Raw genomic sequence first — 25,714 nt, forward strand, 5'->3', positions numbered from 1 at the left:
ACAGATGGGAGGAACCACCACCAAACATACTTCAGTGCTGCTTAAAAAATCAAAACAAAGAGGCAGCAAATTATTAAAGCGGTTTTGAATGGAAACCAGAGGGTGAGCAGAGAGAGAAAAAGACACCTCTGGACCCCATATTGTCATGGTAGGCGCTGCAGGGAGTCTGCGTTTTCAGATTGAACAGCAGGCCTCGTCTCTTAAAAGCCGAGCTCATGAGCAGACGAAGCAACAGCAACTTGTTTGGCACACAGCTGGGACCTCGAGCGAGACTAAATCCTTAAGTGCCATCATTTGCGGAACAATTAAGGCAACATAGTGGGCAAGAAGCGGCATCTGGCGGCTTAAGCTCCCCTTCCGTGGGTATTTTGCTGGCTTACAGCGCCCAAGTGCTATTAGGATGGAAATCAAATCCCACTCCTGTAACCAATATCGGAAGCGGCAGGGGTCGCGTGTTTATCTGAATAATAAATGTCGAAATGCAGCGGCTGTGCCGACTCATGATCCCGTAAGTAGCAGAAAACACAAGCCGCGTCTAGATGGGATGCAATGTGCGCCTAGGAATGCAGATCGCCCTGTGGGAAGAGAACAGGGGGGCCTGGGCCAGAGGAGGAACCGACCCTGATGGTCGGAGGCAGCAATGCGTCTGAACGCCATTTGCTGGACTCTTGCGTTCTCACGTCCTGCTTGCGCGTTATCTGGCCGGCCCCTGCGAGAACAGGGTGTTGGATTGATCCAGCGGCCTCCTCTTAGGAAGGGGGAAATGGAAAGAGAGAGAAACACACCAGGGCTGAATGAAGACACACCAAGATTCTAGGTCATGTCAACATTCAGAGGAGAGGAGGCCCCACACCATAGAAATAAAGAGATAACAGTGCCCTCTTCTCTGCAAAGACAAAATGTACCTCTGTTAAATGAGCCGCTAAACCACAGGCAGCCTCTCCAGCACTCCCTTCTGATAATTTCTCATTTTTTTAAAGACCCCCCCATAAATGTCCCCACTTTGAGGATTGTGGAATTGTTTTCCGCCATCCTAAAAAAATAAATTAATTAAAATTGACTTCCACAGGTTCTGAGCTATGACACTGATGCTGTGTCTTTTCTTGTGGTCTCTGAGGTCCGGTCCCCCCCCCATCCCCATTTATTGTGGTTTCACAATTTGTTGGAAGCTGCCACGAACACCACTTTCCAGTAATAGCTCAGTGCCAGGTGTCATACGTAGCCCTGGTTTCCAGACTAAAAAGGAAAACCCCAGAGGCAGAACCAGTAGAGGTGCTTGCTCTGATTGTCCCTGGTCTGTTTTCTTAATAACCTTTGAATTCTTGCTCCTGTTCTATTGCACTGCCATGGCCAAGAGACCTTAAACACCTGTCATGTTTGACTGATTTATTAGCTGAGTTAACTTTGCAACTGGGGCAGCCTGAAGAGAACCTGCAAAGCCCGCCACCCCGAGTGTAAATGCGCGGTCATGCACATTTAACCTGCTTAAATCCCCAGCCCCAGCACCTGCCTGTGTTCCCCCAGAAGTCAAAGAGAGTGCTCAACTCCTCCCCTTAAGGTCTTCCAAGCAGGTCGCCCTCTCAGATACCTGTTAAGCAGACACAACGACAAGGAGGAGGGAGTAGAGGCCTAATCGTTTATTGGCAGAGGTGAAATGGGGGCACCTGCCAATCGCCGGACTGCCTCCGCCTCTGCAGCAGACATCCGGTTAATACTGGAAATCCCTGGGCAGGAAGAGCCACTTAGCAGGAGGACCCTCCACATCGAAGAGAAACGAGGCGGTAGGGCACCCGGGCTCCGGTGTGGAATGCAAAGTACGGTCACCCACTGGGCTGGACCAAGATGCTTGGGTGCCGGAAGGTCAGTCTTTGGCACAGGGGTGAAAGCCATTGTGTGTCAAATGCCCAGGCCATCCTGCGAGCCTCCTCAGCCAGTGGACACATGCACACAGAAAAACCCTCCTCTCCCCCTGCCCGCCTTTTCTGGGCCAGGCTGAGGAGGAGCTGAGTGCTGTATCCCCTCCTCCTTCTGCTCCTCACAGTGCGATCTTGGTATTTCGGAAGCTTGAGTTATCCCTGAAAGACAGAGGAGGGAAGGCGGTTAGCAAATGTATTCTGTCCAAGAAAAGCAGCTGCAGTTTGGTCTACAATGCTCGGGGGCAATTCAGTAGTCAAACATGTTCAAGTTGTGTCATCCCCCGTCCCCCCGATGCAGCAAAAACAAAAAAAGGTTGCTGAGTGAACAAGTGCAGGGCATGAATTTCGGCCACAGGTAGGCCCAGGAAATCCAATAATAAAAATAATTATAAACAGGCATCCTGAGACCCTGTCTATCACAAGGAACTGCATTGCTTGAGATATCCCCCAACTCTTCACTGATGGGAAGAGTGCCTCCCAAGCACGTAAAGACAAAAAGTGAATAGAACAGCTTGTGACCTGTAGTACCAGCAGAACTGCAGGTAGGTGGATCAAGGAAGAAAAATTGGATTCTGAACATCCCTTCCTTCAATTTAATGGTTGGTGCTGTTAGCCACATGCATCCAATATAATTCAATTCCCTATCAAAGTGTACATTATCCTCCCAACTGCATTCCCAACACAACCCCACTCCCCCCGCAACCATTTCTGGTTCTGTTCAAAACGTTGCCCCCTGAACAGGTCATAGCTCCCCTAACAACAGTAAAGGGGGTGGCCTGTGTGTTTGAGAAAGGCGAGCCTAAGAATCTGATCTGGGAAGATGCAGCTCTGCTAGATCAGGGGAGGGAAAATGAGACGACTCAGAAGTGGAAGGGGAGCTAAAAGATCTCCCCACTAGCAGCCATGTAGGATGCCACAAAAAGCCTGGAATGGGCTTGGTAAGATGCTCAGAGAGCAAACTCCATTGGGCAAGGGCGACTGGAGAAACCCACAGGGGGGAAATACAGGATTGGCCTGGCCTGCAAAACTATTGCAAAGGCTGTCAAAAGCAAGGCAGAGTGAGAACATCTGGAGGACCTGGGACAAGAGGGAAGGGTAAGTGCGCCAGGTCCTTCAGGTGCAACCTTGCACCATGCTTCATAAACAGGTGCACATGCATGTAAAGGGGGCCTCTGAACATAACACTCTTGCTGCTCTGCAGGCCACACTGCAGAGTGGCGAGGAATGCACATCTCCTCCCCAGGAACCAGCGTGGCTCAGCCACTATGCGTCAGGGCAGCAAGCTCATATTACCCTGTGGAAGGAGACACAAATCTCCACCTCTTGTGTTTGTGCTTTGTGACACTTGACTTAGACTGTATAAAATGTTTGCAGGACTGGGGGGCCCTTGCTCTGCTCCCTGCTCTAACAGCTGGCATCCACCCAACACAAGCAAGTGGGAGACGTACCTCTCAGCCTCACAAGGCCTCCCCCCTCTGGAACAGCGACCTTTGCAAACAGGCAAAGGGGCTGTCTGGAAGTGGGCAGCTAACATACGGCCATTAGAGAACCTGGTTTCCACTATTAGTGTAGGCTCATAGAGAGCTGATATTACTGAGTGGAAGACTGACCACAGCAGATGCAGGGAACCTTTGGCCCTCCAGATGTTGCTCAACTACAACTCCCATCAGCCCCAGCAAGCATGGCCAATGGCCAGGGATGAAGGGAGTTGGGCAGGTTGCTTTTCATTCTTCTTCTTTAAATTTCCCCAGAACCCCTCCCCCTCAAATTACATTATGAAAACTTGTATTCTCGTACACGCAATACAACTTATAACAGTACACATCTCTCCTACACATCCTTATTAAGTGATCCACAAGCTATTTCAAACCTTTGGAACTGGTCTTTAGTTTTACTGGAGAACAAACTAAAGCTCCATCGTTCTCCCGCAAAGGTGTCGTTGTGCTTTGTTCCTCTCGCCAGCCTCAATTTGTGAGTCAATTTCTCCATAAGGGCTATACGCCACACACTATTGTACCAAGCATTCAAGTTCGTGCCTCTTACATCCTTCCAGAATGTGGCTATAACCATATGAGAGAAATCCGATTTATCCACCAAGTCCTGATTCTCATTTAAAAACAGACTCCGTAATGGGATGATGGGAGTTGTAGAGTTGAGCGACACCTGGAAGACCAAAGTTTCCCCACACCTTGTCTACAGGTAACGTTGACAAAGGTCTGTTTTGTCTCCTTTTTCCCCCTTGGAGACCAGAACTGGCTTCACGTAGGTCAGCCAAGGCGAGCAACACTTTGCGGTCTGATCTGCAAGGCTGCTGTGGAGCAGCGTTAAGAATCGCAGCAAATCTTGTCGACAGAGAAAGACCAATGGGTTGTCCCGGCAGTGGGACAAGGGAGCTGCCCAGGCTGAGAGTGACCAAGAGTCTGTGCTGGGGAGGGAGAGAGGGGAGGGGAGGGGGGGCTCTGGCTGAGAGGTGCACCTCAGAATCGTGTAAGAAGAAATATGAGGCCCTACCCTGGGTGTGTGAGACAGGGAGGAAGAGCCCCCGTTCAGCGGCCGCCACTGTTCACCAGCCCATGAAACTCCTCCCAGGCCCTGGCAAGCCAGAGGGGGGGACGGACGAAAATGGGGAGAGGGTAGGGTGGGGAGGAAGAGAAGGGGATAAAACAACGATGACAACACACACACACACAGAGGAGAGGAAAAGAAAAGAAAACGAGCACTTCAAACAAAAGGCTTTAACTCTGAACAAGAGCAAAAGAGCAATCGTGTGCAGTTTTAAAGTGCTTGCCCGGAAGGCGCAGAGAAGGCTCCTAGCAAGGGAAGCCAGTTTGAAAATGGAGCCCAGGCATCTCAGGGGGGCAGAAGGCAGGTCAGGAGCTCTTCATCGTGTGCCCCAGCCCCACGACGCCCGAGCAGGCAGCATTTGCTCCCATTTCCCCCTCGCCTCACCCACTCCTCCCCTCCCTCTGTTGGAAGCGAGATGGGGGGGCTCTTGGGGCAAAGATCCATGCTGTTTTTAATCTTCTGTTTCTCTGTAAAGTTCCACGCATACCGAACACGGCGCAAATAATGGTATTCAGAGACACAAAGAAGTACATCCAGCTACCTTGTATGGATACAGACCATTAATCCATCCAGCCCCTTGTTTTCTGTCTGGGAGCGGCTCCCCAGACAGCTTTCTGGGATGTGTGCCTCTCTTTCCCAGCCCTGATAGCTCTGATCGCTAGAGGGGGCAGGGTTTGAACCCAGGACCTCCAACAAGCAGCCCTGTGCTATTGAGCCATGGTCCCTCTCCACCAACTTTCACTGAGCCACCTGGCAATTGGTCAGGGTGGCTCACAAGTGGAGAACCTCTTTCCAACGGAGGGCTGCTTTCTCTTCTAGGCAACTTCCCAGGGGCCACATGCCAGTGGGGGCCAGCAGGGCCAGAGGCAAAAGTGGGGCAGCAACACGTGTCAATTTGCTCACACTCCCCTTCCTCTCCCCTATCAAGGCATGTCTAGTGGCCAGATCAAAGGAAGTAATAGCACTGCTCTATTCTGCCTTGGTTTGATGACACCTGGAATACTGGGTGCCCCAGTTTAAGAAAGATATTGACAAGCTGGAAGGTGTGCAGAGGAGGGAGACCAAGGTGATCAAGAGCCTGGAAACCAAGCCTTATGAGGAACGGTTGAAGGAATTGGGTATGTTTAGCCTGGAAAAGAGGAGACAGAGAGGAGGCATGATAGCCCTCTTCAAATATCTGAAGAGCTGTCCCATGGAAGATGGAGAAAGCTTGTTTTCTCCTGCTCTGGAAGGTAGGACTCGAACCAATGGCTTCAAGTTACAAGAAAGGAGATTCAGACTAAACCTCAGGAAGAACTTTCTGAAAGGAAGAGCTGTTCAGCAGTGGAACAGACTCCCTCAGAAGGTGGTGGGCTCTCCATCCTTGGAGGTTTCTAAGCAGAGGTTGGGTGACCATCTGCCCTGGATGCTTTAGCTGAGATTCCTACATTGCAGGGGATTGGACTAGGTCTCTCCCAATTCTATTATTCCAAGACAAGAATCCTTGAGATCAAGGGCACATTACAGCCAGGCAGAAGAACTAACAGAGGCTATAAAGCAGAGCAGGGGAGGGATGCAGGCCAGGTAGAGTCCTGGTGGTCACACACATGAGTCCTGGATGCCCACATGCAACTGAGGTTGTCCAACACTAATCTAGCTCAATATGGCCTGTTTACTGACCACCACCACCTCTCAGTGCTACATGAGGTCCTTAACTGAAAATGCCAGGGAGGCAGCATAAAGCATGGATGCAAAACATGTGCTCCTCTACTGAGCTATGCTCCTCCCTTCCTACCCTATGGTCCATGGGTTCGAGCCCCACGTTGGGCAAAAGATTCCTGGGTTTCAGGGGGCTTGACTAGATGAACCCCATGGTCACTTCCACTCTACTATTCCACAGTTCTGTACAGGCCTTGCCATGCTCACCTTATTTCCAATAGTTCTTCTCCCTGGCCCACTTTTCCAGGATATATAAGAAACCGCATCTCATTGTCTCAGAGCAATTGAACACCTAGTCTAGCATGGTCAACAGAGGCCTCAAAATCCAAAGGCTCCAGCTGGGAGATCTCTGAACCCCTAAAACCTGAAGCCCTTTAACTGGGAGGGAAACTCCCAAGCAAGCTGATATCTTGCTTTCGCTGCCTAAAACCTCCCCCCCCCCCCCGCCGAAAACATGGGAGAGCTTACAAGCGATGAAATTTCTCCACCACACTCAGGCCTGAGAAGAACCCTGGGCAATGCATCATGCTGCATGCTGAACACAAGTCCGTTAATAGAGCCATTTTTTGATTGGAAAGCGGAAGCCAATTGTTGCCAGTCACGTCCTGCCTTAAATCTGCTTAGCTAATGACACCCACAATAAACATAAAAGCGCGATCACTATCTGCAGCAAAAGTGCTTTCAGATAAATCTCGGGGAATGGGCCTAATGTTGCCTCCTCTGGCGCTATTTTTCTCACTGATGGGCCAAGTGAGCAGGAAATGGGGGGGGGGGGAACCTGCCTGCTTTGCGGAGTCAGACAAATGGAGGCGGAATTGGGAGAGAAGACGATTACCTTAACGACTGCCCCTTCGCGTGGCTTTCTGCTGCCAGAAATACTCTCTTCTCTGAAACTCTTCTACAGCAGCACAGGGGGGAGAGCCAATCCGGCTTTCACAATCTCTACACCCCTCACTGGTTTCTCCCCTGTAACGCTACTTTTCAGGCTGGAGTGCAAGCTTTACCGAGTCACGACACATTGGTTCACCTAGCTCAAAGATGTCTGCACTGGCTGACGGTGGGTTTCCAGGGTTGCACTTCAAGCCAAACTATGGATTTTCTCCAAATCCCTCGCTCCTAGATCTCAACAGATTTGCTGCCTCACAACTTGCCAGCAATCCCACCTAGGAGTCACCAGTGTTGCTCCCTCATGACCAAAAGAGGTGCAGATTTTGTCATCACGATCTGTCTACATCACACGTTTTTTCTCAATCACAACCCTTACTTCTGTTGCTTTGAGATTTGCCTGGAGAATCCCAGAGGCTTGTGTGGGGTGAGTTCCTTCTATCAAATGACAGACCCTTCCCCCAATTCCGCTTTCCTTCCATACCAGATGAGTGTGGGATTGAATGTGTTCCTAGTAATCCTGCAGCCAGAATCCCAGGGAGTGTCTTTAGGAGGGGGAATGTTTCTGTGGGACCAAGGAAGAAGGCCGCTCGCTCTCTGTCAGCTGGAGTTGCAGAAGCTGCCACGGGGGCCAATTAATGCCTTGCTGTGAAGGGGCTCAATTAAGAAGCATTGTTGACTCAAGCTGGCACAACTTCAGTCAGTTTGCTTCTCCCCTGCCTGCCCCACGAGCTGGCCTTTCCTGTCCCTCTGGCTCCATGCAATGTGGACGGGAAAGAGATCAATCCCGCTGACCCACAGGACCACTTTGGTGCAGAAGCAAAATCCCCAGCCCTGCTGCCACGCTCAGGAGCAACTGGAACAGGTCCTTTTGCCCGAGCCTCCTGGAGACAAAGAAGGATTTGCGCTGCAGCGAGGACCGAGAGTGCAAAGCGATTCCAGGGCTTAGACACTTCTGACTCCCGGGGCTGAACTCTCTTTGAGCTGAAAATGGTGTGAGAGAAGGGAGGTGGAGGCCTTCAGTTTAAAGCTCTTAGGCCCAGCCTGAGAAGCCCTGAAATGGCCACCAAGAGCAAACTGGGGCCGGAGAAGCGTTTCTAAGTTTCTCATGGGGGGCAGAGGGCTGGGAGGAAAGAGGGCATGGAGGGCTGGTGACCACTGACTTGGAACAGAGGTGGGGAGGTGGTGGCCTTCCAGCTGTTGTTGGATTCCAACGCCCATCGCTGGCCACGGAAGGTGGGGCTGATGGGAGATGCAGTCCGATACCATCAAGATCAGTGGCTCCCAAAGTGGGCAGCACTTGTTGGTGTAACGTGAACAATGGGTTAAATTGCACAGTGCTTGGTCTGACACCCCCCATGACCGGATGTTTGGAGATAAGGTGCCAGGTGCACTGGGTTACCATAGCAACACCACCGAGGTCGAGTGTATGGCTTGTTGAGCCATGCACCCTCCCCACTGGTTCAGGAACACAGAGACGAGTCCAATACAGTGGTACCTCGCAAGACGAATGCCTCGCAAGACGAATGCCTCACAAGATGAAAGAGTTTTCAGTTTTTTGAGTCGTTCCGCAAGACAAATTTCCCTATGGGCTTGCTTCGCAAGACAAAACGTCTTGCGAGTTCTTGCGAGTTTGTTTCCTTTTTCTTAAAGCCGCTAAGCTGCTAAGCCGTTAATAGCTGCTAAGCCGCTTAGCCGCTAAGCCGTTAATAGCCGCTAAGCTGCTAATAGCCGTGCTTCGCAAGACGAAAAAACCGCAAGACGAAGAGACTCGCGGAACGGATTAATTTCGTCTTGCGAGGCACCACTGTAGTCTCTAGGGTGTTGCTTTTGTTATGTCCTGGCAGGTCCATATCCTGAAGTCCTGTCCTGTTTGCTGTTCAGGGTCTGACTCTGAATATGCAAGAGTTAGGGGAAGAGGCTATGGGTTTGACACAGCAACATTAGCTAGCATGGTGATAGTTTTTGTGGCTCTGTGCATATGTATCTTGACTTCAAAGCCCTGAAGAACTGTATATATTAGACAGTATTGTTTAGCTTTGTCTTGCACCAGAAGACAGTAAACACTTTGTTGCTTTGAGCTGTGTGGGAGAGGAGTTTTTCCCTTAACCGGGAACTCTGGAAGAAGCTGCTCTGATGAGAGCAGGAAATCTCTGAAGACTCTGCTGGGGCTCCCTGTACTCAGCTGATGCATCACATGGCTTGAGTTGTGGTGAACAGCCAACTGACTTCCACCAACAGTACCACCCTGTGAGGAGCCACAAAGAGGCAAGCGGATGGAAACGGGGCGCAGAAGGTGCAAATGACTATCACTGGAACTTGCTCATGAATTTTGTAGATATAATTAAACTAAATAGGTTTAACTGGATTTTGAATAGACGTGCAATTAATTGCCCATTTCGAATTTTACTCTGATGTTACCTTCCTTAGCGGGTTGTGAAAATTGCTCATCCAACTAAGGCTTTTTTATAGGGTGGGGGGCACTGGAGAGGTATTTATGGAACCAAGGGGGCAGGGACCCAAAAAGTTTGGGAACTACTGATCTATTTAGTCACCGGCATGCTACCCCAGGCTTAGGAAGTGCCACAAGACTTGCTTCTGTAGTTCTGGAAGAGAGCCTTGCACCCTCACAACAAATGATTGTGGCAAGGGGTCTGTTTCTTCCACAGTGAGACTGCATGGTTTTGGAGGAATGCCCTTGCAAACAGGGGTTGATGCAGGCACAGAAAAGTGTGCTCGCATGAAGAGAAGACCCAGGCAGCCCCCTGTGCCAGCTTACCTCTTCATTTTGATATTCAAATCCTTTTAGTTTGTGTTTTTAATCACAAACCACCGGGGGAGCTCTAATGGCTGAAAGGCAGCCGGCAGACAGCTAACACTGTCAGTAAATGAGCAAAACAATCAGCGGAGGGCAAACTTCCGTGGATTGCTACCTCCCGAGTCACCTTCACAATGCAAGGAAGGGTTCAGAGCTGAGCCCGCCAGAGGGGGATTATAAGCGGCAGCTCAGCTGCCCAGAGAGGAAAGGCTGTGAGACCCGGGAACTCACATTATCCCAAACTGGGCTCAGGGCATAAATAATGAAGTGATGGGAACACAAATTACCCCCCGAGCGAGCAAAGGTACCGTAAAGCAGGCAGTGAAGGCTCCATTAAAGCAAAGACCAACAGGCACACTGCCTTGCTGCATGATGCATTTTCCATCAATCTGATAATAAAATTCTGGAGATTTCTCTTCCCTGCAGTGCCTGGTGAATCAGAGGCCTTAAGTCCTTATATGCTGGAGTTCCAGGAAACTGATGGGGATCCGCTACTGTGCAGCGGATACTGGAAAATTTGCCTCATCTATTCTGCTGCTCTCTAAAACTCAGCTGACACCTGTTTGTGACGAAATTCATTCCCTGTCTACCCTAGCTAGTCTGCATATGTCTATACATACATTTGTGTGTGTGAGAGAGAGGGGGGGGGAGGGAGGGACTCTGGAATTACCAGTTTCACAGCTTCATTTGTACTGACTACAAGGGGGTGCAGAATCAAAGTCTGATTTATTTTAGAGCTGTGATTCACTGAATTTATTCTATTAGCATTGCATTTTGTTGAACTATTTTACAGTATTGTGTGTGGTGCACTGTGTGTTGGGTCTTTATTCTTAACCCCCACTATATGTGCCCCAACTTCAGTTGATTATAAGCCTGCAGAATAAGTCTATGTTATCTTTTCATTATCAAAAAAATTAAACCAACATGCAAATTTAGCGGTACGTTTTTACAAATAAAAGCCAGCCCTAGATCAACAACTGAGCAACGGCTACTCAATGCAGAAACAAAAGCAGATGGGTGATGGGCAGAACAGTATCAGAATACTCCCCCCCAAAAAACCTTTTGTTCTATATTGATTGCCAAGTTAAATACCCACCCATGCAATCACAACACTCTCACATCCAGAAGTACCATCATGGACACCAGGGACTCTCGATGAAAACTGGCAACTATCTCAACATGAGATGCTCCCCACTCCCCGATTTTTCTTGTGCAACAGTCCCAACATGAATCACTTTCTCCAAAAATAAAAGGATTCCACAAACTTCCCTAGATAAGCTGCACCATCAAGAAATGACTCTGCCTCCCATCACCCCACACAAACACAATATTTCACCCAAGCCAAGGTGGGGGACCTCTGGCCTTCCTAATACAGTGGTACCTCGCAAGACGAAATTAATTCGTTCTGCGAGTTTTTTCGTCTTGCGAATTTTTCGTCTTGCGAAGCACGGATTCCCTGGGTATTAACGGTTTTAAGAAAAAGGAAACAAACTCACAAGACGTTTTCATCTTGCGAAGCAAGCCCATAGGGAAATTCGTCTTGCGAAGCAACTCAAAAAACGAAAAACTCTTTCGTCTTGCGAGTTTTTCGTCTTACGAGGCATTCGTCTTGCGAGGTACCACTGTATTACTGGACTCCAACTCCCATTGGCCCTAACCGCTGGCCATGCCGGATGGAGCTGAGCAGAGGTAGTGTTCAATGGGTGGGTCTCACCCCAACCTGAAGCAAGCTGCACCAGCAATGCTACCACTGGTTTTCCAATGTCACTTGGGGGTTTTCATTGGGGTGGCGGAGAGGGAGAGAGAGAAACGAGGTGGGGGCGAAATAGGGGAATTACAGAGAGACAGACAGAGGGAGAAAAAGAGGGAGGAAGAAGGGAGGGGAAAGATGGACACATGGTAAATAACGAGAAATGGGTCCTACATTGCAGGATGCAATTACAACGCAAGCCTGAAAAGGGTCTAAGTTGCCAGTCTAAATGAATCCTCCTGCACTTAAACCCATTACTAATTGCCCTCTTCTCACTAGACACAGGGTGCGAAATGTTTCTTCATCTTTCCCCATGTTTGAAAACCATCAAATTCCTCACCTCCTTCAAAGATCCGAAAAGAAAAGCCCCCTCCCAATAGGGAGCAGCTGCCTTGGCTCTTAGCCGCCATCTGACATGTCCTGCACAAAGTTGCCAATGATGCACTGGCTTGGGATGGGCAAGTTCAGGATTCTACTACCTGGCAGCTCCATCAGGGCAGAGAGTACCTAGCTTAGGACTGGATGTGGAATTGCTCCTGCCTTCCAACCCGCTTCCTAACAGCCTACAGCTCAGGCAACTTGCAAATGAAGTCTGCCAACCTCCCGGCATTAATGGATGTCAGGATGCAACCTCCACGATCAGGGACAGTATACCTTTGAGAACCGGAAGTTGAAGGACAAGTAACAGAAGGGATGGCTGTCTCCATCCCTGCTCATGAGTTTTCAGAGGCAGCTGGTTGGACCTCCCTGGGGCGCAAGCCTGGGCAGTGTGTCTGGAGGTCCTGGGCTGCCCAGACAACAAGACCCCCCTCTTGGCCTCACTGATGGGATCTAAATACTGTACGTTTGGCACCAGCTTGGCTGCAGGAGTTGCAGGAAGGAGGTGTACCAGATGCCACCAGAAGACTTAGGGACTCCACTCCGGATATGTGTAGAATTTACTCCTAACCCTTTTCTCCTCCCAAAGATATCCTGCAAGGCAGCAGAAGTTTAGGATGAGTTTTCCTCCTTCTAGATGGGTTACCTTCCCAGGACGAGCTCTGTCTGCCTCTCATTTCCCTCTACAGAATATGCAGACACCGCCTTATTGAATGCTGGAAACACTATTGGTCTCACTCACTCAACCCGCTGGAACCTGTCTCTGCATGCAGGGGAAGTCCCTAACTCACTGATGGGTTTCGGACCCATCGACTACCGTCGCCTGGTTTAGCCAGCCAGTCAAAGCCATTTCCCGGGGTGTAGCCACTGTTGCATGCTGACAGCTTCTGAGAACCACAGGTGAGAGCGGAGTGCAAGATGGGGACCAAAGGTGGACAAACTACCCCAGAAGGAGCAGGATGTGCCGCCCACCAGTGGTGCTACCCCTCCTTTAACGCCCTCCTCTGGGATGGTCTTGCTTCCTTTCCTCCCTGGGATTCTGCTATCCAGGGGGAAAGAAGCAGGTGCCATGCTGCATCCTTGCTCACTCACTGGACCAGAAAACCCCCTTACTGCTGAGTTCTACTTCTACATTTTATTCATCTGTCCTCCATCTTCCTTGGCTACGTTAATCTTCCAGCGTCAGCCCACGCGTCCCAACCTGCATCTTTGCTTATAGTGCACTTAAGTGAAAAGGGGTTTTCACATTTTTCACCCCCAATCTGAAAGCTCTTAAATATGCAACGATCCTTCATCACTTTGCGGGAGAATAAAAGTCATCTTCAATGGCCTGGCCTGGTAAACTATAACGGTCTCATTTAAAATACAGCTGTCCTCTCCGTGTACTATAATCCTCTGTTCTAGTTAAAGGGCCTCTGTCACCGGGGGGGCTGGGAGGATTTAATATACAGCATTTATTATGATTAGAAATCATTTGTACAGCACAGTAAATTTACATAGCGCCTTCCTGAGAACATTTATAAATCTAATGGGTCTATAAATCCCCGTTAGTCTCTGTGTTTTATGTCTCCAGGAATGCGGTGCACTCAAATCACACCCCCTCCCCTCCTGCCATCTTGGCTTGGAAAAGGGGGAGACCCACAATCCCAGCCCACTCTACCAAGCAGCTACTGGAGGGCCAAGGCTGGTTTTGGGGAACACTGGCGTTCCTTGAAAGCTTACTCACAGTCAAGCCACCTTCAAACTCACCACTAGCAAGCTGACTCCGCAGGGAGGTACTAAAGGAGACATTCTCAGTTCCTGGCCAGAATCCTGTCTGAAGCAGATGAGAATCTTTCCCAGAATCCTCCAGGGAGAGGAGCCAATATGTTGCCAGACTCACAACTCCCATCATCCCCAATCAGCTTGGCCAATGAGTTACGAGATCACAGTCTTTGTACTTTGAAGTACCTGGAGGATGCTAGGACCCCTGTGGCAGATGCCCAAGGATTCCTTAGCGGACCAAGGGACACACAAGCTCCATCGGACCTCCTGTTCCCACAACTGCCACCTGGGAAGCAGAGCTTATTCCACCAGTTCTGCTGCGACACACTAGCTCCAACAGGCACCTCCTGCCCTGAACTGTGCCAGATGGTAGGAGCAACTATTCAGAAACTGCTGCCTGAGCTTTGATTCCGATTTTCCTCTTCCCTCCCTGTTCCTTTTTCCTTGTGTGCTGTGCTTGTGGGTAGGTACTGTTTTGCTCCGATTGAATGCAAGCTGCCCAGGGAGCCTTTCCTGGCTGAAGAGTGAGGTACAAATGCTCTACATAAATGAACAAATGGGGTCCCTTGAAGGTGGAGAGCACTGAAGCCGGTGAGCTAGGCCACTAACTGCAGGCAGCAAGCAGGCTGTGTGCAGCCCTCAAGGCAACATGTGCCAGAACAGAAGAAGCTATGTGAGACACCAGAAGTGTCCCAGTGCGGTGACAGCACTCACAGCTCTACAGGACAAGGAATGGCTCCCTGCATTAACACGGCAGACACAGAGGCAAGCCCATTACAGCCAGTGCTCCCCTCCCCCCTCGCCGCACGTACTTGATGCTGTCCGTGTGGGTTTTGTATTCCATGATGGTGTTGGGGGGCAGGTTCAGCACTCGCCGGAGCGTGTCCCGTATCCGGGCCGTGGTCGCTTGGTCGCTGGCCGTCTTGTTCCATATGGAGATGATGTCCTCCTGCAGGGCGAATGCCGGGAGGTGAGCAAACGGGGAACTCCCACGCCTCAAGGCGGCAAGGCTAGTCCCGCGACACCCAGAACGCGCCTTACCTGGAAGCGGACGGAGACGACCGCCCCGCAGATTTCTTCGCCCACCATGAACTGCTCTCCCAGCATTGCCAGGATGAGGTTCTCCCAACACCGAGACGCTAAGCCCTTCCGGAGACGGATGATCCACTTGCCGCCGTTCTTGTTGGCGTCGTCCTGGGAAGACGAAAAGGAAGAAAATGAGGCCACCTTTCTCACTGCCCCAAACCAGGGAGGGCTTTTCTTGCTCCGGCTGCCTCTACGAAAGAAGTCCTTGCAATCTTTTAGGCTGTACCCAGTAAAATCAGCAGGTTGGGCCGAATAAGAGCAATACGGCACCTAGGAACAGGGGAAGGACAAGGCCTCAGACCATTTCTTTTTCCTGAACAAAATTGTATATTGAGAAAAGGGATTATTTCAATGTCATATTAGCTACGTTAATAGCGATAAAGCTTCTCTTAGACCCCCAACGACTCTATTGGCACCTGCCCTGGGATTTTAGGGTGAAGGGTGGGACATAAAGTAGAGGGGATATCTCAGTTGAACGGCATGAAGATTACAGGACTTTATTTCTGTATTCTGGCATTTTGTCTCTTCCAGCAGGCCTGTTTAATATCTGGTTTCTTTTCTTGCATTTAAATCTCTTAGGTACAACTTTGAAAACTATATTTTTACTTAAATGCAGGGAGTTAAAAGTTTTAGATGAAACAGTCTTAGGAAACAGAAACTGATTTCCTAGTTTGAACGATTACTCACTAACAACAAATGAAAAATAAACAGATATAAGTGCAGCCAGTGAGACCTATTACAGACCCATCTGCACCCCTCAGCTCAGCTTCTGCGTCCCTTTTGTGATCTTCTCCTGTTTCCTTCCTACTGCAGCACCTGTCAGGACTCACCTCCCACATAGGTTTAATTCCTTCTTTGAAAAGGTGGAAGTCGCTGTGGCCCGTCAGGTCCCCGGGACGAACCATGTGGCTATAAAATCTCCAGAACTGCTCCACCTGTAACAAGAGGAGAAGCACAGCCAAGTCAGGCAAATCTTCCAGGAGCCAAGACAGGTCTTCCTTTTCAGATTCTGGCTATGGGTGGTTGTAAGACAGCCAAGTCAGGAAGGCGTGACAGCAGCATCTCTTGTAATATTGTAAATGTCTAAGGGTAGGTTAAAAAAACAAACAGTGACAGGCAAGACCCCCTTCCTTATTCTAACTCCCACTTTCTGCTAAATGTCTGTCTGTCCCTTTGCACTTACCTTGACTGCACAACATTTCACAGCAACCTGCCCTACCACTCCCTGACTCACTTGAGCCGCTGCCTCTTTCTTGGAACTCAGGCAACACTTGAGGCAGGTGACCAAATCACAGCATCATTGTGTGGTTGCTGTTTCCATTGCAGCTCCCCACCAGCGACTGAAGCTGGCTTGGCATCTGACCAACCAAATGTAGGTTACATAGCAGAAGTGTGCTAAACCATTATATAAATATTAAAAACAGCTATCGTATATATGCCACCTTTAGCATTCGAAGTGCTTCATATAGGTGATCTTGCCATAATCCTTACAGTCATCCCATAGGGGTAGGAGAGTTCTTACTCTTATTTGTATTATTTATTAAATTTGTATACCACCCTATAACCACAGGTCTCAGGTCACAGGTTACAACATAAAATCACAATCACATCATGCAAACAGGGAAGGGCTGGGATTAAACAACTCGGGAATGCGTATTTATTAAGCAAAATCTGTGTGCCGCTTATTTGCAAGTGAAATCACCAAGTGCTTCACAAAGAATATAACATATACAATAAAACAGTCAATAAAAAAAAATGAAGGTGAAATTTCATCCAGGGAGGTCTTGATTTCTAGTTCATTCTCTTAGCTGGGGGAAAGAACCCATAGAATAGTATAAGACTGCATGCATTGCATGCTGAAAGAAAGCCCCTACCCCAACCCCTGGTGTCCCTAGACAGAATCTGGAAGCAAGTGATGGTACTTGGGAGAACTACTGCAAGTCAAAGCAGGCAATATGGGCTAAATGGGCCAATGGCCTGAGTGCAGATATGGCACCTTCAGTTGCTCAATACAAGTCATAAGCCTCTTTGACTCACTGGCCTTCAGAGCAAGAATACAGCCTCCTTTCCCACAAGTTTGTAAAATAGTAGGAACTTGGGACCATGAAACATTTCACGGTGCTTAGCCACGGTGAAGCAACAGACCATTGACTGGTAGTATTGTGAATGACTAACTGGCCACTGGAACCCCCACCGTCATATTGGGGGTGCAAGTTCAGGAAGAATGGGAGCAGAAGCAGCGGCAAAATGGGGGCCACTTGCAGCAACAACAACATGGAAAGTCCAGGGGCCTCACAGGCGCTAGTGATCATATGGGGCACTTAATACTGTCCAAGAAACTGAGGAGGAAGAAGAGAAGGAAAGCACCACTTCTCTGTTCTGCAGCAAACCGCTTTGCATCTCAGACTATCAAAAAAAAAAAAATGCCCAAAGCTGCGGCAAATTGTAAAAGAAGTCCCCCTTGCCAGAATGGAATTCAGATACAGCTCACGTCCCTTAAAATTCCACACCTACAAAGCTTTTTGCGGTGCTATATAACATGCATTATTACATCATTTGCAGAAAGGGGTTCTGCCTTTCGAGCTTTTAGGAACTAGATGGGGAGTTACACATCTTAGGCAAATGAATAAATATGCCACCCCTGGAGATCAATTCATGGCAATAACTGCACGCCAGCGGTTCTGGAGAGCGCTGCTGCCCTCCAGTGGCCCAGACACAAGCAACTGCAGGCTTGCAGAAACTGTGCTGAATTATGCGGAGTAGAACTTGTCAGACGAGCAAGGCAATCTTCTGCATCATCTACTAGGAAGTAAGTTCCACCGAGTTCACAGAGGCTTACTCTCAAGTAAGGGTGCCAAGGACTGCTGGCTAAGGCTCAGGTTATATGCAATAGTACCAGAACTACATAAAGCACTAGGTGGATGCAGGATTCTCAGTGGGTCCTTCAAATGACAGTAATGGGGAAAGGAAAACGGGTCACATGCTTACTATCAGCAAGCTCATGGCTTCAGTTCTGAACAGAGCTACTGAGAAACAAGAGGATGGTATCAGGAAGGTTGGGGAAAGCTATGCAAAAGCACAATAAATCATTAGTAATTAAAATTATTAATAATTATAATACAGTTTCTTATGGTCCCAGGGTCGGTTGCACCAATTTAAAAACACAATGTCAAGCACAGTTTTAGACAATTTACTGCCACAAGAATAGAGAGGGCCTTGTCTACCTATCTATCTGTCTATCTTAGGAAAAGACAGCCCCAAAACAGCCTATTGAGGACTGAGCATGCTCAGCGGTCACAGAAATGCTGGGTGTCAGCCTAGAGAGGAAACAGAAAATTTGATTTTGGGGGGAAGAAGAATGGGATGGGTTGGAGTATCCTGAAAAGAAGACATGTCTGCCTGGCACACTAAACAGGAGCACTCCTCACTGCAAAACTTTCCCACTTGTGACTTCTACTGCAATCTTCCCATTTGTTCATATACTACAGTAATTCCAGCTGCTCATTATTTTTGGTTTAGGGCATTGGCTAGGCAGTCATGAAAGGGAGGTGGGGCTGGGCACAAGTGTCCCATTTGATTGGTTAAACAAGAAAGCCAGAGAGGAGGGCCAGTGGAATTCTCTCCTCACCACACCTCCCTTTGGCTAGAAAACAATCCAGGCACCTGCGCTGCCACCCAAAGAGTTTTGGCACTGCAAACCTGCTCAGCCAGCTTCTTTCCAGGGCTGAGCATATGCTGGAAGACCTGCTCCCTGCCTTGCAGGCCTTTTCCCATCTGACCTGGGAGGATGAGGACCGGACTGACTCCAGCTACAAAAGCTGAGGCTGCTGAACAGCTGCCTTTTGCATCTTTATTTTAGATATTGTTGTGATTTATGCAGAAACTGTTCAGTTTGGTTTTGTCTTTTTTAATGTTTTGTTTACTGTTCATGACTACTATTGTTCTGTTGTAGTTATGTGTAGTTTTTTCACGTTGTAAGCAAGCTTGAGCATGCCCTGAACTGTGGAAAGGTAGCATGCAAACAGAATTATATACGTATGTCAAGATTTTAAAATGAGACACACAACCACACAAGAGAAGGCCTTCTTTCAGAACCACACCTTGCCTTTGACACAGGGTCATGTTGGGCACTTTAGAGCAGGGGTAGTCAACCTGGTCCCTACCAGCCAGTAGTGGGCATTTCAGGATTCTAGGTGGGCGGGAGGGGGTTCTACAGCACAAGCTGAATCCTCCTTCCATCGAGGCACTGGTGGGCGGTAAGGAAATTTTACCATCAAGAAAGATGCATTAGTGGGCGGTAGGTATAAAAAGGTTGACTACCCCTGCTTTAGAGGAAAAGGAACGCCATTTCTCTGATGGGGCCATGAGAACAGGAAGCACCTAGGCTGAGACACAGGATGGGGGGGGCATTTTGAGAAGTTGCCTGTGTGGCTGTTGAAAAAGGAGGGTGGGACCTAATATCAGATCAAGAGGCCCATAAACTCCAGCATCCTGCCTCCAAAAGTGGCCAGCTAGATGTTCCTCGGAAGACTGGAGGCAACTGCTCTAACTCATATTCACAAAGCACCTGGTATCTGCCACTGAAGCTCCATTTAGCTGCCATGGCTACCTAGCATAAAGAGACGCGTCTCTCATGAATTTGTCTGACCCTTTTTAAAAGCTATCTAAACCAATGGTCAATCCCTGTGGCAGTGATTTCCACAGGGTGATGAGAGATCCGTACAATGTAAAACTGCACACGGTGGCTGGTTCAGAATTCCTCCGTACAAGATGCAAGGGAGCCACTGCCACTCTGAATCCCCTATCGGTCCAGCCTAACTCTAAACATGACAGTGCACACATACTCACTGTGAACGTAAGAGATATACAAAGCTGCCCTTGGCCCCACTACCCCGATGCTGCCTGCTTGGACCGGCAGCCGCCCTCTAGGGTTTCAGAACAGGAGATTGCACCAGGGATCTTATCCATGCTGAGAATGTGCCCGATGGCTGAGCTGTGGCCCCTCCCTGTTTGCTTCTCATGCGCAGATAACACCTGCCCCCCAAGCTGCACTGAATCCAGTTAAACGAGCGACAAGACAGAAATGCAACTCACGGAGGCGAAGGTGCCAATTTGCTTGATGTTCTGTTCGTAGCTCTGAGAGCTGGTGGGCCTCCCGGGGGTCCGCCTGGAGTACCAGAAGGTGTAATTATACTGCAGGGGGTGCTCAGCCGGCCCTGGAACCACAGCCTGTGTGCGGAATTGAAACAAATCATTTGTCCTTATGCATTTCTCTAAAGAGAAGGCTGAAAGATGTTTGCAGCATTAGAAGCCTGCCTGCTCCTGCCATCACGGAGCGTGAAAGAACATTTTAGCCTCATTTTCTTCCTGAAATTCCATCTCTGCTAATAGCTTGAAACAGACCATTAGTCTGGCAGGAATTGACTATACTTCAAACGAGAAATTAGCAATCCTCAGCATGCTTGAGCTTCTCCAAGCTGGCAGAGGACGAGCCCCATGAGGGACGTTTTGTGTTTCTCAAAAGCAACTCATCAGACAAGGCCAGTTCATGAACTCTGCCTACATGCCTTTATAGGTCTCCAATTGTTAGGATAACGGATCTTAACGGGGGCAGGCAGTGGGGGGTCTCCTCTGTGAAGCAATGGAGAAATCTATCCCCGTTCCAAGCAGGGAAAACAGATGGAATTGAACATTTCAAGCGAACCAAGAAAACCAAATGTCGGTAATGCATACATTAGAACAAATGTGATCATCTTTACAGCTTTCCAGGGCCAAAACATCACCCAACTCAGCTCCCAGCTAACAAAAGGCAAGCCAGGAAAACCTGGGCTTCATCTCTCTCCCACCCCAGAAACAGCTGCACTGAAATAACCCCAGGTATGAAATAGCCCAGCTCCTTCCTGCCAGGAACACAACTTTTGAACAAAGGATGGGCTGGAGTGGGAAACTCTCATTTCCCTCAAAATGCCCACTACTTTGGCTTGGAGGGGAGGGGGCTTGTTTGCTGAAGGGAGCCCAGGAGGAATTCAAGGTGTCTCTAGCAGGTTTTTGCACCTTCCCAGCCCCCAGACAAAAGGGATCAATGCAAATGATGGCCAGAAGACAGCATCTCTCTTTCACTGTCAATAGTATGATCAGGTTCAGCAATTTGCTAGTGAATGGAAACTGGAGAACACCACTGTTAGTGGATAATGCTGCTCCCTGGCTTGGGTTCAGCTATTCGGTGTCAGAATCTTGGCCCTGGGGTTCTATATATAACAAGCAAAATGCTGGTTATTCCAACAGGGAGAGGAAGAGTACACCTATACTGCAGAAGTTGGGTGTCCTTGATTTTGCTGGGTGTCCACCCCCGTTTTTTCTTCCCAACTGCAACATGTTTCCTTTGCCCCTTATAATTTGAAGGAGTTCACCAACATTCAAACCTACTTCCACCTTTTGTTCCATTTGATCATGCTAGAGTGGGATGCAATTTCTACACAAAGGTTCTTTTTAAAAGGAAGACGTTGTGCCTTCCTCAAGGCCTGCACACACCTTACATCCCAAGTCCATGGCTGTTGTGCCAAAGGGACACAAGGCACCTTTACCTTGCAGTAATTGGAAGCCTAAGGGGTGAGTACAGACCGTTCCCTACAGGTGTGGGCCTCAACCACAGCAGCTCTCTAATGCAAAGGGGATGGCAGGAACAGATGGGCTAAACTACACAAAAAGCCTTCTCAAGCCCAGAGAAGAATCTCTGCCAGAAAATAAAAGGTATTCTATTAGGTTACATTTAATCAAAGGAACTTTGGGCAGTGGAAACCTTACAGAAAAGAACAGACCCAAAGTCCACAAATGAGTTTGCTTGAAAGGCAGGCAAGTGCCCCCTTTCCAAAGCAGAGCGGGGGCACCAGTCCTGCTGCCTCTGTAGCAAAAAAGCCTCTAAACCAGGGGTGGTGACCTGCAATTCACAGCTAGGAATAACCCCTTTCCTATCTCACTGCGGGCCATCTGCCTTCACGGCTGCTGGTGAAGGCAGGAGAGAGCTGAGGAAGCACAGCCAACGGGCAGGATAGGCACATGAATCCTGCGTCAAGGTGTGTGCTTACTGAAAAGTAGAGGGAAGGTGGGCAGCCACTTCTGCAGGTTCATGTGCGCTTGCGCCAGATGGAGTCAAGGAGGATCGCAGTTCTAGTATCAAATTTATCTACAGCTAAATGTCTGCCATTATTGTCAGGAAGCGTGTTCTTGCAGAAAGAGGGATTATCTATTGCAAGGGGCTTTGGCAAGGAGAGGATACAGACATCATGTAAGTGCCGCCCAAGGTTTCAGTAGGTATTAGGAGTGTTAGGGAACTTTGCCTTCATGACATGTTCCTAGCCTCAAGGAACAAATGGCAGCCATTTGCTTAGACAGGAGAACATAATGGGTTGTCCATGTGGAAAGTCATTAATGCTTTAGGGCTGAATTTGTTCCCAACTCCAGAACCGTACAGATGAACGGAATTGTTCGTTATCAGTCAATTCTGCTTTCAAGATAAACATTTTCAAATAATTCATATTTTCTTTAACAAAGGAAAGGCATGGAGACTAGGGAAGGGTCTTAGTCAAAGTTAACCATAGATATTCTCTGGACACTGGAGTTATAGGCTAACGCTTCCCCCGCTCCCTCAGAATCATCAACCGAACACTCCAGTCTGGTCTACAAGGAAGAGGAAAGAACGTACCTTCCTCTTGCTGATACTTTGGGGTTTGTCTCTATCATTTTTTTCCTTCTCACCATCTTTCTGTGTGCTGTTCTCTTCATTCTGGTCATGATCTCCACTGTCATCATCCTTCAGACTGGCAAAGAAGTAAATAAAAAAATCAGTTTGAAAGCTCATGACTGCTGTTCCTTTTTTGTATTGTCTGAAGAACTTTTGTAGCACACCCCTGGAAACCAATCTTATAGGAAACAGTTTAAAAAGCTGGATATGTTTAGCCTGCCCTATATCTGCCATCTTTAAAAAAATAAATAAATCCCTGACACCAGTTTAAAACTGTAAACTTACTGGTGCTAGAGACCTGTTTATAAAATTTATCAAGAAAAATAAAACATCACATGCATTGATGGTCGTGTGAAATGGAGTTCCTTTTGCCTTAAACAGTCTCTAGCCTATCATCCAGCAAGGTCCCAGTCTCTTTCTTTCACAGTTATTTTTCAAAGTGTTATTGTACCCCACTAGTCCACTACAAATTCAGCGCTTTTTTCTACCATATCTGCACACCCTACTACATCCCCCATTATACTTCTTTCCTGTGTCCTGATACATGCCACCATACCAGGGAAAGTATGTCAACAGTGCTAAATAATGGTCAAACAGTGGCAGTTACATCAGGTCTTAGTGGAGTATTTTCTTATAGATGAGAAGTGATTGCCTGCAATAAGAAACAAGTGGGTATCTTGAGACTGGACCCAAAGATGTCAGTTGGGGGTTTGAACAGACAGGTGACTATCTCCCCCTGGGTATCTCTTTGCCAGCTACAGGTGCATATCAGGCAGATACACCTGAGGTACAGTGGGGGAGAAACCCACCTCTTGATTTCTGCCTGTTAAAGACAGCGCCTGTGTCCGTTGGAAAAGTGGCAAGACTTGTGAACGTCAACAGTGAGATACAGCCCCTTTCTAAACAAATACAAACTGTCACTCAACCACATTTTTTCTCTACCAAAGGGCAACACAGCTCAGTGACAGAGTGCCTGCTTTGCATGCAGAAGGTCCCAGGCCCAATGCACAGCATTTCCAGGTGAGTCTAGGAAAGTTTCCTGTACGAAATCCAGGAGAGCCACCACCAGTCTGTGTGGACTGGGGTTGGGCAGAAGGCAGAATGGGATTGATTGGCAGATGGTTTTCGGTAGCTCAGTAAAGGGTTGCCACCTCTCTCTCTCTCAAATTTTAAAGAATGAAAACAAAAAGGCTTCCTCTTCCCCTGTTTGGCTGTCAAAACTCCTGATCCACAGTGAATTTACACACAACTGCAAGGTGGCAGACTTGCAATAAAACCAGGTAGTTCCCACAGGCTTGAAGACTGCCCTTGCCCTCATTACTGGGCTCTGCCCCACATGGGAAGAGACCATACCTCAGTGGTAGCTCACAGGATCCAGCTGCAGGAAGCCCCTAGATCAACCCCCAGCATCTCCAAATAGGGCAGGGAAAGGCTTCATATTGAAGCCACTGTGCCTGCTACATCCTTTCCGCCGGACTCCAACTCCCATCATCCCTCTGCACTGGCCACGCCACTAGGAGCCAGAGTCCAGCAATAACCTGAGGGCACCACTCCAGCTCTCCCTGCAGAGATGGCTGACTTGGAACGAGGCAAGCAGCAGCTTCTCTCGCCCTGGAGCCTGCACTGTGCTCAGAATGCAGAGAGGCTGTGAACAGCCTCTGCTGGATCAGGCTAACAGCCCATCCAGTCCAGCACCCAGGGCCAGCCCAAAGCGTTTCAGCACCTAAGGCGGACCCCAAAACGGCTCCCCTACCCCAGTCAGGGAAGCAGGGGGTAAGGGAAGATCTACACCGTGAACAAGGGGGGTGGGGTGAGAGAAAGATCTACTTCGGGACCTGCTGCCGCTTCACCTTGCCTCATGGGTGGGCCGGCCCTGTCCTGTCCCCCGTCCCCCACAGGGGCCAACCAGGTGCCCATTACAGTGGTACCTCTGGTTACGTACTTAATTCGTTCCAGAGGTCTGTTCTTAACCTGAAACTGTTCTTAACCTGAAGCACCATTTTAGCTAATGGGGACTCCTGCTGCCGCTGTGCCACCACCTTGCAATTCTCATCCTGAAGCAAAGTTCTTAACCCAAGGTACTATTTTGGGGTTAGCTCAGTCTGTAACCTGAAGCGTATGTAACCTGAAGTGTATGTAACCCAAGGTACCACTGTACAGGGAAACCCTCACGAGGGGTCCCACCACAAGAGTGACTCTCTCCTCTCCCAAGTCTTCCAGTAACTGCCATTCAGGACCATTCATGGGAGCCAAATCCTCGGGCCGAGGTCCCTTCAGCACCACCACCCCAGTAAAATATTTGAGCCCCCCCCCCAAAAAAAAACTTATGGGCATTGCCATTCAAAGGGTGTGTGATCTTGTGATCGACTGTGCAGGGCGGTGCTTACCTGCTCCTACCCGCCCCGCCCCCCACCAATACAGTGCTACCTCGGGTTAAGAATTCGTTCTGGAGGTCTGTTCTTAACCTGAAACTGTTCTTAACCTGAAGCACCACTTTAGCTAATGGGGCCTCCCGCTGCCGCCAGAACACGATTTCTGTTCTCATCCTGAAGCAAAGTTCTTAACCTGAGGTACTATTTTTGGGTTAGAGGAGTCTGTAACCTGAAGCGTCTGTAAGCTGAGGTACCACTGTATTTTATTCAAATTGGAAGCATTCACGGCCTCCAGCTCTGAGGGCAGAACAGCAGCCCCGTCCTCCGTGAAGGGACACCCCCCCCCACCCTCATTCTGCTGGCCGAGGGGGGAATTTCGGCAGGCGCAGCTTCTCCGCTCTTGCCCTCATGGAGGGCGGCCTGCCCCGCTGCCCATCTCCGGCCCCCTCCGCGAGCGCAACGGCGGTTGGGGGCCGGGCCGAGGGCGACGGGGAGCCGCTTTGCACGGGGACCCCCCTCCGACTAGGCCTCAGCCGCGGCGCCTCCGACTCACGCGTCGAATTTGTTGTTCATCCTCCTCGGTGACTCTCTCGCCGCCGCCGCTGCGCCTCGCCTCCTGCCGCCCGCCCGGCTACTTCCGCTCAGCCGCCGCCGCCGCTTCCATAGACACGCCGCCTACGCCGCCCTCCCTTTGCTTCCGGCGGAACCTGGTTCCCCTCGGCCCACCGCTCCCGGCCGGCT

General features: G+C 49.2%; 1 protein-coding gene across 5 annotated transcripts; it reads right to left on the bottom strand.

Annotated features, from left to right (window-relative positions):
• Nucleotides 1-1,622: 1,622 nt before the first annotated feature.
• Nucleotides 1,623-25,714, bottom strand: EIF4E2 (eukaryotic translation initiation factor 4E family member 2). Of its 5 annotated transcripts, none has more exons than XM_083612991.1 (8): nt 25,527-25,714; nt 22,563-22,677; nt 19,955-20,089; nt 15,691-15,795; nt 14,816-14,968; nt 14,587-14,723; nt 4,428-4,508; nt 1,623-2,075 (listed from the first exon to the last, which is right to left on the bottom strand). In XM_083612991.1, the coding sequence occupies exons 1-7, from the start codon at nt 25,544-25,546 to the stop codon at nt 4,463-4,465; spliced, it is 711 nt and encodes a 236-aa protein (XP_083469117.1). In that variant the 5' UTR covers nt 25,547-25,714; the 3' UTR covers nt 1,623-2,075; nt 4,428-4,462. The 5 variants fall into 5 exon arrangements, with proteins under 5 accessions (XP_083469117.1, XP_083469119.1, XP_083469120.1 ...); XM_083612993.1 differs by having other exon boundaries at nt 22,616-22,677; nt 25,527-25,670; XM_083612994.1 differs by lacking the exon at nt 19,955-20,089.

Source organism: Podarcis filfolensis (assembly GCF_964270895.1).
Source record: "Podarcis filfolensis genome assembly, chromosome: 5".
NCBI classification, from domain to species: Eukaryota; Metazoa; Chordata; class Lepidosauria; order Squamata; family Lacertidae; genus Podarcis; species Podarcis filfolensis.

Excerpts from the sequence above, each read along its gene's own strand:
- EIF4E2 (XM_083612991.1), bottom strand. The coding sequence starts at position 25,546 with ATGAACAACAAATTCGACGC. Across the intron at positions 14,724-14,815 it reads TCGTCTCCGTCCGCTTCCAG|GAGGACATCATCTCCATATG; the intron begins GTAAGGCGCGTT and ends TTCGCCCTGCAG. Across the intron at positions 4,509-14,586 it reads ACCCACACGGACAGCATCAA|GGCCTGGGAGGAGTTTCATG; the intron begins GTACGTGCGGCG and ends CTGGCTTGCCAG.